This window comes from Globicephala melas, chromosome 14 (genome assembly GCF_963455315.2).
Source record: "Globicephala melas chromosome 14, mGloMel1.2, whole genome shotgun sequence".
Taxonomy (NCBI): domain Eukaryota; kingdom Metazoa; phylum Chordata; class Mammalia; order Artiodactyla; family Delphinidae; genus Globicephala; species Globicephala melas.
In genome coordinates this window covers 56,055,269-56,068,708 of record NC_083327.1, presented here as the reverse complement: position 1 = coordinate 56,068,708, position 13,440 = coordinate 56,055,269, and the positions used below count along the sequence as shown (strand labels likewise).

General features: G+C 37.4%; 1 protein-coding gene across 1 annotated transcript in view; it reads right to left on the bottom strand.

Annotated features, from left to right (window-relative positions):
* The window catches only part of LAMA2 (laminin subunit alpha 2), a 606,143-nt gene that overhangs the window by 180,771 nt on the left and 411,932 nt on the right, over positions 1–13,440 (bottom strand). The window contains exons 24-29 of the mRNA XM_060283517.2: positions 12,611–12,847; positions 10,657–10,800; positions 8,750–8,929; positions 8,455–8,643; positions 8,238–8,371; positions 4,162–4,279 (exon numbers count right to left, since the gene is read on the bottom strand). Of these exons, the coding sequence (XP_060139500.2) occupies positions 4,162–4,279; positions 8,238–8,371; positions 8,455–8,643; positions 8,750–8,929; positions 10,657–10,800; positions 12,611–12,847 (1,002 nt within the window). The remainder of the gene's footprint in view (positions 1–4,161; positions 4,280–8,237; positions 8,372–8,454; positions 8,644–8,749; positions 8,930–10,656; positions 10,801–12,610; positions 12,848–13,440) is intronic.

Sequence of the window (13,440 nt, the reverse complement as noted above, 5' to 3'; positions counted from 1 at the left end):
CTCACGTGGAATGTAAGGATGTTGTATAACTTACTAGTTGAGTATTAATGTAGCTAGGTTTTTTGAAACAGACTTAGGTAGGTTCAGATTGCTGTTTTCCAACTGTGTGATAAAGGGCAGGTTTCCTAACCTGCCTGAGCTTCCATTTCCTCACCCATAAAATGGGAATTATAATGTGCTTAATGATGTTGGTGTAAGTGTATTAGGGAATGCACTTGACATCGTGCAGGATACAGTAAGCACTCAATAAATGGTCAGTTTTGTGTGTTTTTTTAATAGGGTTGTGAGGATTAAATGAGATGATGTGTGTGTAGTGCTTGAAATACAATAAATCAATATGGGTGCCTCTATTCCAGATAATTTTTTAGATATAGTCATCGAGAATACACTGAAAACAAAGGCAACAGTGATTGTTCTACACTGCACTGGGAAACAAAATTACAATGTACGCCACTTACCCACACCATGTTCTTTAATATTTTAATGTATATGAAAAGAGTCTTTGGGTCTTCCATGTGCAACTGAAGTGGTAAAGAGCATCCCTAGAAATGTGCATGTGTAAGAAAAAATGTCTAGTCTCGCTATTTTGTCTTTTGAGTTTTATGAGTTGATAATAGGTACTGTTTGAGGATTTAAAAAATTATTGTTGATAGCCAATTGACAGCTTGTGAGTGGTGATCCAGTACACACTAGCCATTCAACTGTGAGCCAGAAGCCCTAATAAAACATGATGGAGAGGGGAAACAAGATGAAATGAGCAAAATATCATTAGGAGATCACCTGTGAATTTCTGACTTCCATGATCTTATTGCAGAGAACCACATATTCAGCATTGAATAGTTTCCATTTCTACCTACAACCTAACCTGAGTTTAGGTCAGTTTAGGCAACAATGTTAACCGAGACAACAGTGAGGAGTAGCTTAGGTAAAGTATGGTAAACTCAACGGCTCCCACACCAACATATGTGGTGAGGAAATTGTGTTATTTGACTTCTAAAGACTACTAGTCTCTACTTCAAATCATAAATTATAATAAGTAAGCATTTCTAGAACTGAAATTTTTAATGAACAGGGCTACAGTGTTATAACCCTACAGGTAATAGGCAAGGCTAAGTGTCTTCACAACTGGCTATATTTACAATGGTAACCAACACTTAATTTTGTTTCTTTGCAACCACATTTCTGGATAAAAACATGAAATGAGTAGCTTGTAAATGCAAATGTCTCTAGAATACCTTACATTTGGTGAAAATATTGTAAAGGTATTGCTTTGCGTATTCATGACCCAAAGCATATGTTACTAGAATGGGATGTATTATTTCAAAACTGTCCTTAGTTCTTGCTTTGATGATTAGATTTTATGCCTGAGTAATTACACTTTAGATTCAAGATGAATTATAAATAAGATGTATAATGGATTAGAGGCAATGGGTTGTGGAGAAAACCTCAGGTAGCTTATTATAAGAGATAGGTCTTTATCCCCTAATCTCTCCTCTAAGATATTACTGTAATTATTGTCTGTTAACAGGAGCTTAAGTGAAATTCACAGGACATAGGTGAAGCCACCAATGCAGATAATAGTTTGTATGTGTTTCTAGTTTTTCTTGATTTTCTTCATATATCATTGGCTTTATTTGTATTTGTATTGGCTAATTAATATTTTCATATAATGATGGAAAATTACTAAAATCAATGGGAAAGTATGTTTTAGAATATACTATTTAAAAAGCCTGGTGGTCATAATAAGATGAATTTTAACATTTCAAATCTGGAATGGAAGGTAGATTGCGTTAAAATAATCTGATACTCTGCTAATATTTTGGTTCATAAGTGAAGAGTACTCTTTAAATAAATGCAGAAAAATATAGCTGTAGTAACTTTCTCTTCAAGATATCTAAGGTCAATTTTGACTACTTAATATCTTGTATAACAAAATAACATTGCAGAATTAGAGAATGTTAGAACTTCAAAACCCAACCTGTAATTTTATAGATTGGATAACTATATAATAACTAAGGCCTACAGCAATTAAGGTATTGACCAAGGTTACACAGTGAGACAGCAGTACAGCCAAACACTCCCTGGGATAAATAAAATTCCACCTCTTGTCTAGAAAAATCTCCAATTCTATCTTTTATCTTTTTCATGCTCATTGGAAAGGCAGCATATTTTGTATGTGCCTCTGTCACTGCCTCATTTTTCACATCTACAATGTGTGTGCATATATATATTTCACACATATTGGGTTGTGCATATAGGTACAATATATATACTTACTGGTATATGTACAAATGTATACATGTGTATGAACGAGTTATGATTTAATAATGAGATGGAATATTTGGTCATTTATTAGATCAAAATATACACATTCAAATAAATATTGCTGTTCAGAGCAGTCACAAAACTATAAAATTATTCCAAGGATATTTCACAGATATTTGCAGTTATTCTTAGGAAATTTGTTTTCTGACCTGTGTGGAATTCATACAATGGCAACTAAGTTGAATGACATTTCAATTTGCAAAGGAGCTTTTATATGTATGATTTCATTTAAATTAATCCTCATGATGATTCTATGGGTATGAAAACCCCAAAGTTCAGCAACTAAGAGCAAATGTCCTGTTCAAGTGGAGAAGCTAGGGAGGATTCACCGAGACCAAACTCCTTTTTTCTTTTCATTGTGCCATGCCACCTCTCAAGAGATTTATATTCATTGTTTTTTAGTGTACTTCACCTGCCTTGTGAGCCACACTTAATAAAACTTCTCAAATCCTATTTACAAAAGATATACAAAATTACAGTCCTCCCTCATTATCGGCCAGGAGATTAGTTCCATGAGTCTCTGTCAATGCTTAAGCCCCCGAGTCGGCGATCTCATATCCGCTGGTATGGCATTAGTGGATTCAACCAACCATGGATGGAATTTTTGATCTGCAGTTGGTTGGATCTGTGGACTGGAAACCCGTGGAGGGTCCATTGTATATTTACTGAAAAAAATTCATATATAAGTGGACCCAGGCAGTTCAAACTCATGTTGCTCAAGGGTCAACTGTATTTATAAATAAATCAATAGTTAGATCTATAACTACTTATTCCATTAATAATATTATTAACCATATTGACTTTGGTTATTATTATTATGACTACTACCAGGCACTGTGATAAGCGCTTAAGTTCTAGTTCATTTAGCCTTCATGTGATTCTTGGGCTGTGGGTACGGGAGATATTAAAAATATCTAACTAGTATGTAGTAGCCACCAACCAATCTGACTAAGGGGAAAGAATCCATGCTGTAGGGCTGGAGCAGGTCCTGGAGGCCCCTCCCAGGCCAGCCTTTATTTGTTGCACTGTGGAGAGGACTATAGGGTCTGCAGGAGAAGGGGTGAGTGTGGTGGCAGTTACTCAGGGGCTTGGAGATTTACCAGCTGAAGCTTAAGCAGGTTTACAAGCTGCACAAGGTCTCAGTCTTAGTATATGATGAAGTAGAGATTCAAATCCAGGTGACTTTTTCAGCAATTCCTCCTCTCCCTAGATCATACTCTTCCTATTAAGATTTAATATTTGTAAAATTTAAATTGGTTCCACAAAATAAAGATCTAGAAAATTTACCGATTCTGAAGATAGTCAAAGGAATATACTGGAAAGTAAAAAATGCAGTTTTAAAAATATAATGACTGAGTGACAGTGGCACTATTGGAACAATTTATGTCCTTCTGAGAAGCCTATGTTAAAGGGAACAGTCTGATATATACTGCCTAAGTTTTGTCATGTTCTATATAAAAACAATCTTTCAAATCCCAATACAATCTTGTCTCATAATCACTGCAGTTTAAATGTCTCTGTTCAGAAAAGATGCCAAGAAAACAGATCAGATACAATAGAGGGGCCTTAAGAAAACATTCTTATTTCCTGACTGTTTCATATTTTTACAAATCTTTTAATTTTTATTAGATATTCCCCTTGAGTTGTGATTCCTACTTCTAGGGAGCAATAACATCATCCTCTTCTTACTGCGTCTCATATTGTGAGTGGAAGATCAGATAAAATAGGTTGAGGGTATGCCTGAAAGTAAAACTGACTGTGGTAAAGGTGGTCCTGGGAGTATTTCCATTTGGCTGGTTGAGTGGGGCTTGAGAAGGTTAGTTGGAGCCAGCTTACCTCACAGGACAAGCCAGAATAGCCCGGGGGACAATCACATCTTTCTATCAAGTGAGCTGGAGGAGTCATTGCTGTGATGCGTCCTGGTTCAGCTACCTCCATTGAGATTTCAGAAATCCTGGAACAGCGAGCAAATTCTTAGATGGGGGTACCAGTAAATTAAGCTTACCCAGCAAACACTCAATCCTGAAAGAAGGGTCTTCTCAAGGTTTTGTCAACAACCACAAACTTGTTCTATTGTTTTGAAGCTGCTAAATTCTAGGGGCTCCGTGTGCCACATTTTATTTCAGCATCTTCGCTTCCTCAAAGGGTGAGATTACACATTAGCAAAATATTCACATAAATCATAAAGCGTTTAGGAAATTAGATGTCTGATGTCCTATTGAGAAGTTATTATAAAGAGTTTTCCTCCCACTTTTAAAAATGTGAGTGGCTTCAGGTAGACATGGCCAATTAGTTAGACATTTTCATTCTTTCAAACAGACAATCCAAGGTCATTCCCTGTTGGAAAATCTCCAGTTGTTACTAGTGAAACTGCTTTTAATTTGCAACCAGTCCCAATTTCTTGCTCTTGAATCTCTGAACGTCCTTTCAAGAACATTAGAAAACCATCTAGGAAACGACTGAGCATAAGCTAGTAATATTGATAACTTTCTGAGGATAAAGAACCTCTCAAATTAGTCTTTTGTTAACTTTATTGAATAAATCCTTCAAGTAACTTAACCCACCCTTCCTATTGGCGGAAAGGTCCTCATAATTGAAAAAAATTATTCACAATAAAAATGTTGATACCCTTTGTAATAATTTGAAATTATACATTAAAAAATATACACAGTCCATAAACTCACACTATTTCATGACTAACTGGTAACATGAAATGTTCTGCAAATAAACTTTTTTTTTTTTTTTGCAAATAAACTTTTAAACGAGACAATGAATAGTTTTGCTTCAATAAAACACACCTCTAAGAGCTTAAGGAGCTTGAATCATAAACTTTATAACAAGCATAGGTAGGTTTTATTGACACTGAATTATGAAGGCGCATTCTGACTTGGCTCCCATTGTAATCTACAATCTGAAGACCAGCCAGCCTTTATGAAACACATGTTCAGTTAAAATTCAGATTTCATGCTCCCCTCATTATAGGACGCACAGCAGTTGTGATCTGTAAATAAACCACTCCCCTCCTACAAGAAAGACTCTGGGTTCTCTGACGGAGCAGGAAGGTAACTCGGTGTTTGTTGCAAAGTCATCTCTGCTAGTATCTCATGGTATTTTATAACCTGAGGAGTTTCTAGCATCACCTTCCCTTCTCTGGCACGTGCATGCACACAACAGACTAGTGAGTATTTAAAAACCAAGTGAAACCTGAATGGTGTTAGCAACAGACATTTCTGCAACACATCATTATTTTTCCTCAGGGAATCAGAGAGGAACTGTTTTGCTTGAATCAGGGATTTGGCCAAACTCAGGCATCTATTTAAATGAATACTGAAAAACAAAGTCGTTAAGTTCTTCAAATAAATGTAAGACAGGACAAAAGCAAAGAAAAAAGAAAATTTCAGCATTGTAATATGTACAAAGTCAGAACCTCAAACCACATGTATAACAAACTCTCTGCTTCTGAGACTATTTAAATTTGTAACTGAATAAAGATGCAGCGTTATGTGTTAACTGCTTTGAGAGGAAGACTCAAACATATCTCTGACCTTTGTCAAAATTCCACTGTCTTACAAAATCAAGTGCTGATACACTGCTTTATTTCTTTTTATCGTTACTAGATGTTCACTCTAGTTTTTATTGAGCCTAGAAAAAGTGAAGTATTTACTTACTCTAGTGTTTAAAAAAAGGAACTCCTAAGCCAAAGGATATTATTTAGTGAGCTATATGAAATAAAGTGATAAGAGAAAGAGACTTACGGGGAAAAAAAGCAACCTTACAGCAAAGGAAGGTGGAATCGGTGTGAGAGAGGCAAAGAAAGCGTAATGAAAAATGCATGACAACACTGTTTCTACCAGATCCACTAACAAAATGTTCTGCGTATGACCAAACTTTTTTACTGAAGCATAGAACAATTTCAAAATAACATATTTTCACACTCACAAAGTCACCTGCTGTCTTCTAGGACATGCAAACCTGCTTTGGCTTCTGTCATCTAATTTACATTTGAAATTCTAAAATAATTAACAATATAACTGACAAGATATTTTGGTATATGTTTTTTTAAATTATTTCATAATTGGGATTTGGGATTGACATGTACACACTGCTATTATTTAAAATAGATAACCAACAAGGACCTACTGTAAAAAACAAAACAAAGAATCTCCTGTTAGAAATGAGAAATATGAAAAAAAAATCAAAACAATATAGACTTAAAAGTAAACTTTGGTCCTTGATTTGGTCCCTACTTTTGGTACAATCAGAAGAGCAATATGGATCTTCTGCAACAAAGAAAGGATTTTCTGCTACATGTTTAACAGTGTAAACATTTGAAATATGGTATTTTTTTAAGGTATTTTATTTTCTTTATTTTTTAATTTTATTTTTTTAAACATCTTTATTGGAGTATAATTGCTTTACAGTGGTGCTTTTCTGCTTTATAACAAAGTGAATCAGCTATACATATACATATATCCCCATGTCTCCTCCCTCTTGTATCTCCCTCCCACCCTCCCTATCCCACCCCTCTAGATGGTCACAGAGCACCGAGCTGATCTCCCTGTGCTATGCGGCTGCTTCCCACTAGCTATCTGTTTTACATAGTAGTATATATAAGTCCATGGTAGTATATGTTAAGTCCATGCTGGGACGAAGTGAAACATGGTATTTTGATATTCATTGGTTTGTCAATGAGAGGGTTCATAATTTTGTTTTCTTTTGTTGTCCTGCACTGATCTACTATTTTGTTATATAAGATTATTTCTAAACATCTATTGATTTCATATTCTTATAGACACAACAGAGAAGCTAATATGCCAGAGAAGTTGAGACTATGTGTATGAACTCAACTCAACTTTCTGCCTCCATGGCATACATTTAGCTACATCTGTGCAGTTCCTCATTTTATCTCATTAGATAAGTTTTCCCTTATACTTGAGGCACATGACCTCAAGTATACTCATGTATACTCATGATGTTGAAGAATCCTGGCTTCTTCATTGTTTATTTTCTCTTTATTCTATCATTTTAAAATTTATATCTTGCTACTAATTCCTCCCCTTCCCCAGCTCCATGGTATATAAACATGCTTACTTCTCTCTCTGATTAAACAATCCTCCCTTGACTTTTGACACGACCTCATTCCTCCCTTTTTATGATTTTGTTCATGGAGAACAATAGTCTACATTCATAATATTAGGTTCATTGCATCCCATTCATTCCTCAAAACCTTGAGACTATTTCTGCCCCAGAACTTCACTAAAACTGGTATTATGAATGTCACCAGTGTGATCCTAGGTGCCAGTTTCAAACAGCCTCCTTTTAATTGTCCTCTTTGGGTCATACGAAAAAACCATACCTACTCCCTTATAGTATTCTCATCCTTTGGCTTTCACGACATTCATTCTTGTTCTTGTTCCGTGTACTTTCCTATTCAATGTGATTCCCAGTCTTTTCACATCATGAGGCACAGGGAAAATGGCAATATAGTATGGCCCACTGGGGTGAACAGATGAGAATGCATATGGTTGGGAGAGACAGGACCAACTTGGCCCTGCCTGGTTCCCCTGACGGTTGAAGGAGGATACCTTCTCAGCAATCTTGCAACCTATTTATAGCACAGCAGTGAATTCTCTCTACCCTGTAGGACATCTTCTCCTGAACTTCTGCCTGACATCTAAAATTCACCATGTCAGAGATCAATTCAATTTTTCCCCTTAATCTTGCTTCTGATTCTGTTTCCCTTTTGGGGGGAATGGCAGTAATTTCCACCAGATGACCTGGACACCATCCTTGACTCGTCTTCTATCATCACACTCCCAAACCAAACTTTTAAATCTTTCTTGTCTGATGTCTTACTGATCTCTCTTATAGACTCTAGAATAAGAAATTAACTTATATTCATTATAGTTTACCTGCTTTGTCTCATGATATTTCCATAGGTAGCCTTGATAAGAATATAATGGATATCATATAGTACATCCAAGAAGTCTTCACGGGTCACAGTTCTACTGATTCGAGGATCATCACCATAATATTTCCATTTTTTCTGTTAACAAGAAAAGAAAACACTTTGCCGAAACCGAGTGCAAATCCGTTGGCATCCTGGCACCCAACAAGTAACCACCTTACCTCTGTCATTTCAATTTCATGTCTTGTCAACTGGCCAATTAGAGGAGCAGCCATATGCCTGATGATAATTCTCACATGACTAGGAGTCCCACCTCGAATGATAACTTGTGGGTTATATGTAGAGAAACCTGTCTCTTCCCGAGCCTCAAAATAGATTGTGTACTTGAGTTTGCCCCCATAGGCCATCAACTGATAAAACAGAATGAGGAATGATGAGTTAGATAAATCTCCAAATAGCATTATTCTAAAAACATTTTATTTTGTTCTCATGTGACTTCAAAGTTCTTGTCCTTACCTTCTTTCCTTCAAATTGTTCTGGAAGTTTCCAATAAAAAGGTTCCAAATGGAGATCTTGTCTCACCAGATCCATGTGTGCAACAATCTCTGGATGTTGAAAAATGATGCCTCTGGTAGTTGTGTGCTGCAGCGCCTCATCCACCAGGGGCAGAATGGTCTGCTCAGGCTTCAGAGTCACCTGCATGGGATCAAAACACAGCAGGGGCTGAGTTTAAGTCTTTGGAGGCCTCCTTTAAACTTAACCTCCAAAATTTACAAGCAGCTCATGCAACTCAATATCAGAAAAACAAACAACCCAATCCAAAAATGGGCAGAAGACCTAAAGGGACATTTCTGCAAAGAAGACACACAGCTTGCCAACAAACACATGAAAGAATGCTCAACATCACTAATCATTAGAGAAATGCAAATCAAAACTACAATGAGATACTACCTCACACCAGTCAGAATGGCCATCATCAAAAAATCTACAAACAATAAATGCTCGAGAGGGTGTGGAGAAAAGGGAACCCTCTTGCACTGTTGCTGGGAATGTAAATTGATACAGCCACTATGGAGAACAGTATGGAGGTTCCTTAAAAAACTAAAAATAGAATTACCGTACGACCCATCAATCCCACTACTGGGCATATACCCTGAAAAAACCATAATTCAAAAAGAGTCATGTACCACAATGTTCATTGCAGCACTATTTACAATAGCCAGGACATGGAAGCAACCTAGGTGTCCATCGACAGATGAATGGATAAAGAAGATGTGGCACATATATACAATGGAATATTACTCAGCCATAAAAAGAAACGAAATTGAGTTATTTGTAGTGATGTGGATGGACCAAGAGTCTGTCACACAGAGTGAAGTAAGTCAGAAAGAGAAAAACAAGTACCATATGCTAACACATATATATGGAATCTAAAAAAAAAAAAGTGGTTCTGAAGAACCTAGGGGCAGGACAGGAATAAAGACGCAGACGTAGAGAATGGACTTGAGGACACAGGGAAGCTGGGACGAAGTGAGAGCGTGGCATGGACTTATATATACTACCAAATGTAAAATAGACAGTGGGAAGCAGCCGCATAGCACAGGGAGATACGCTTGGTGCTCTGTGACCACCTAGAGGGGTGGGATAGGGAGGGTGGGAGGGAGATACAAGAGGGAGGACATATGGGGATATATGTATATGTATAGCTGATTTACTTTGCTATAAAGCAGAAACTAACACACCATTGTAAAGCAATTATACTCTAATAAAGATGTTAAAAAAAAAAGAGTGATAGACTGCATGTCTCTCTGCAGCCCCATCCCCTTCTGATGAAGTGTTCTCATGAGAAACAGAACTCGTGCACAATGAACAGGTAGGAGAGGGCATAAACCCTTCTGACTTGTTTGCATAGTGAAATCCACAACATCTGTGAAAACTGGTCTTTTACACTAACAATAAGTAGAGTTTAAAAGTAGGAAGACTTAAAGGAAAATTAAGGCAAAAATGAACTTTTTTCCACCCTAAAGAGTGATGATTCTCTAAGCCTGGTTGGACTAAATGCGCAAGTTCTGGTTTTCATTACTGCATGAACACACATCTATCTTCCCGCTCTGGTGCCCTTGCTCTTCAGAGGGCAGCTTCTTCCCATCCCCAAACATAACATTTCCCTTATAATGTTTTCCTTTTTCACTCGGCATCTATTTCCTCGTCCGCAATAAATGAACTCTTTTAAAGGCAGGATAAAAACGATATTTACTCCAACTGTCTAATGGCGCACAGCCCCTCTACCCGTTCTAAACGTGCGCAGGGGAAAAGGTTACTTAAATGTTTTGCCATTTCCTCCTACCCCTCAGTGCCTGGCTAAAAGACGCCAGCAGGAACTAACATTATACCATTACATGGCTCAGCAGTTCCTTACTCACCCACGTATGGATCAGTCCTTTTGCTTCAGAACACTGAGTAGTGGCGCCGAAGCAATAGCAGCTGCTGCAGCCAAGTGGGTTCTTGGCCTCAAGTCCGAATTTGCCAAGCCGGCACCTGTCACAGCGGACGCCTTCCACATTCACCTGAAGAAAGATGAGAGATCCCCAGAGTCCATACGGTGACATGGTGAGAGCAATAAACTCAAGAATGAATAACAGGAGCACATTTTAAAGACAATGAAACAAAAAATAAAAGAATGCTGAATAGCAGACTCACGTCCCAAATAGCATATGCAGTTAATCTCTTTGTTAGCATGGCATGGGTCTAAAAAAATGCTTTATTTATAAATGCATGCATTACTAAGGATATTGTATATTGTTTTTTAAATTTAGGCAGCACATTTCCCATTATTCCACTGTGAGGAATATGAAAGAGTCATAAGAATTTTGAAAGCAAAATAAAAACATTGATTCCTAGACAGTGGTGTGATGCAAAGCTGTAAAAAACAGGCAATATGTTAAAATATAGATTTATATAATTATTATTGAATACTGTATATACACACATATAGCATGTATTAAGTATAATGTATAATCATAATGATAATATGTAATAATGCAGCATCATACTTTGTGCTTTGTCTAGGACTTTTAATGGCAGAATCTTCCATTTTCTTAAATTCTCAAGACTCTTAACAACCACTCCCTAGATTTCATCTTTCTGTTTCCTCTGACTCTCTTTGCATAGACTTTTTCTTGTAAAGATACTTCTGATACAGTCTTTACTGCATTTATCCTGGGACTGATTTTCCAGAAAAATAAGGGAGAAAAAAATCCTTCTTAACCTTTTTTTTAAAAAAATTTATTTTATTTTTATTTATTTTTGGCTGCTTTGGGTCTTTGTTGCTGCACGTGAGCTTTCTCTAGTTGCAGCGAGTGGGGGCTACTCTTCGTTGCAGTGCGCGGGCTTCTCATTGTGGTGGCTTCTCTTGTTGCAGAGCATGGGCTCTAGGCTTGTGGGCTTCAGTAGTTGTGGCTCATGGGCTCTAGAGCACAGGCTTAGCAGTTGTGGCACACGGGCTTAGTTGCTCCGCGGCATGTGGGATCTTCCCAGACCAGGGCTCAAACCCATGTCCCCTGTATTGGCAGGCGGATTCTTAACCACTGCACCACCAGGGAAGCCCTTCTTACCCTTTTTAATTGGCTGTTTTCCTATGTCATTTAACAATATTAATGAGGACTGAAATTTGCATATAGTCACTGTTTGTAATGTCACTGCTTATACGTGATGAAGTTTTACTGAACTTTCACAGCAGTAAATCTATTTTTCAGTGTACAGTGATTGCGGATTAATTTGAGGAGAAAATTTTTTTTAAATCAACCTTATCATTTAGCTGTGATTTTCTCTGATGATGCTTAAGAGAACTTTTTTTTCTCTCCCACGTTATTCTTGTTGAAGCAAAGTGAATATGTAAAGGCAAACTGAACTTTACTGTCGAAAATATATCATTTATATGAGCTAGAAAAATATGTTGGGTTTTGGTTGAAAATCAGTTCTTAAAAATCAGTGCTAGGGCTTCCCTGGTGGCGCAGTGGTTGAGAGTCCGCCTGCCGATGCAGGGGACACGGGTTCGTGCCCCGGTCCGGGAAGATTCCACATGCCGCGGAGCGGCTGGGCCCGTGAGCTATGGCCGCTGAGCCTGCGCGTCCGGAGCCTGTGCTCCACAACGGGAGAGGCCACAACAGTGAGAGGCCCGCGTACCGCAAAAAAAAAAAAAAAAAAAAATCAGTGCTTATCTGTATGCTAGAATAAAACTGTGTCTGGCAATGAATTTTCATTTGTCTGTCTGTTTGGCCTAATGATGCAGGAATAAATAACTGAATGAAGTTAAAGCTGAGCAATGGAAATAGAACTGAGTAAGGTTTTTCCTTCCTGAATTTCAGCAGCACTTACCTTACAAGTACACTGCCCAGTCTTATCAGTACAGGAGCATTTTTTAGTCTCTAAATCACAGGTTGAGTCATCAGTCCCTGGCAGGAAGCAGTCACAGGGATTGCAGTGAGGGTAGCTCCAGTGGCCTCGATTGCACTCTGTACATTTTGCACCAGAGAATTTGGGACGACAGTTGCATTGCCCCGTGTTTATATTGCATTGGAAATCCAAGGATCCCACCGAGCTGCAGTTACAAGGCTATGGAGGAGATAAAAACAGCAATGATTAACATCATTTCATGGGCAATCTCTTTAAATTTTAATTCTAATGTTTCTATGCTTCCATTAAGCACATATTAATCATGTGTCTGTTATATGCTTTGTACTGTTCTAGTTCAGTCGCTTGGGAAACATCAGTGAACATAATGTTAAAATTGCTTCCTGCATTTACTAAAATATATGAGTGTCCAGAAACCATAAAGCTATTGAATAAGAAAGAAACTGTGTTTTCTCTGTCTTTGTGGTGAGCAGGAGTTAGGTATAGGTTTTCTTCAAATACTTCTTACTTCAAAGATTGAAATTTAGACAAAGCCATTTTACCTTATCATTTCATTTTTATAGCATTTATTGTATAGAGACATACCTTACAATCTAATGTACATAAATATAAGTAAATACATAAATATAACACAGTGGAATAAGCATGATGTAATAGGGAAAATGTAAAATGCTATGAGAACGTATAAAAAGCACCAAACCAGATGTGGGGAAGCCAGGGAGAATTTAGAGGAGAAGTGATATCTAGGATGTTGTGTTTTAGAATTAGGTTTGCAGAAAAGCCCAGTCTGAGGT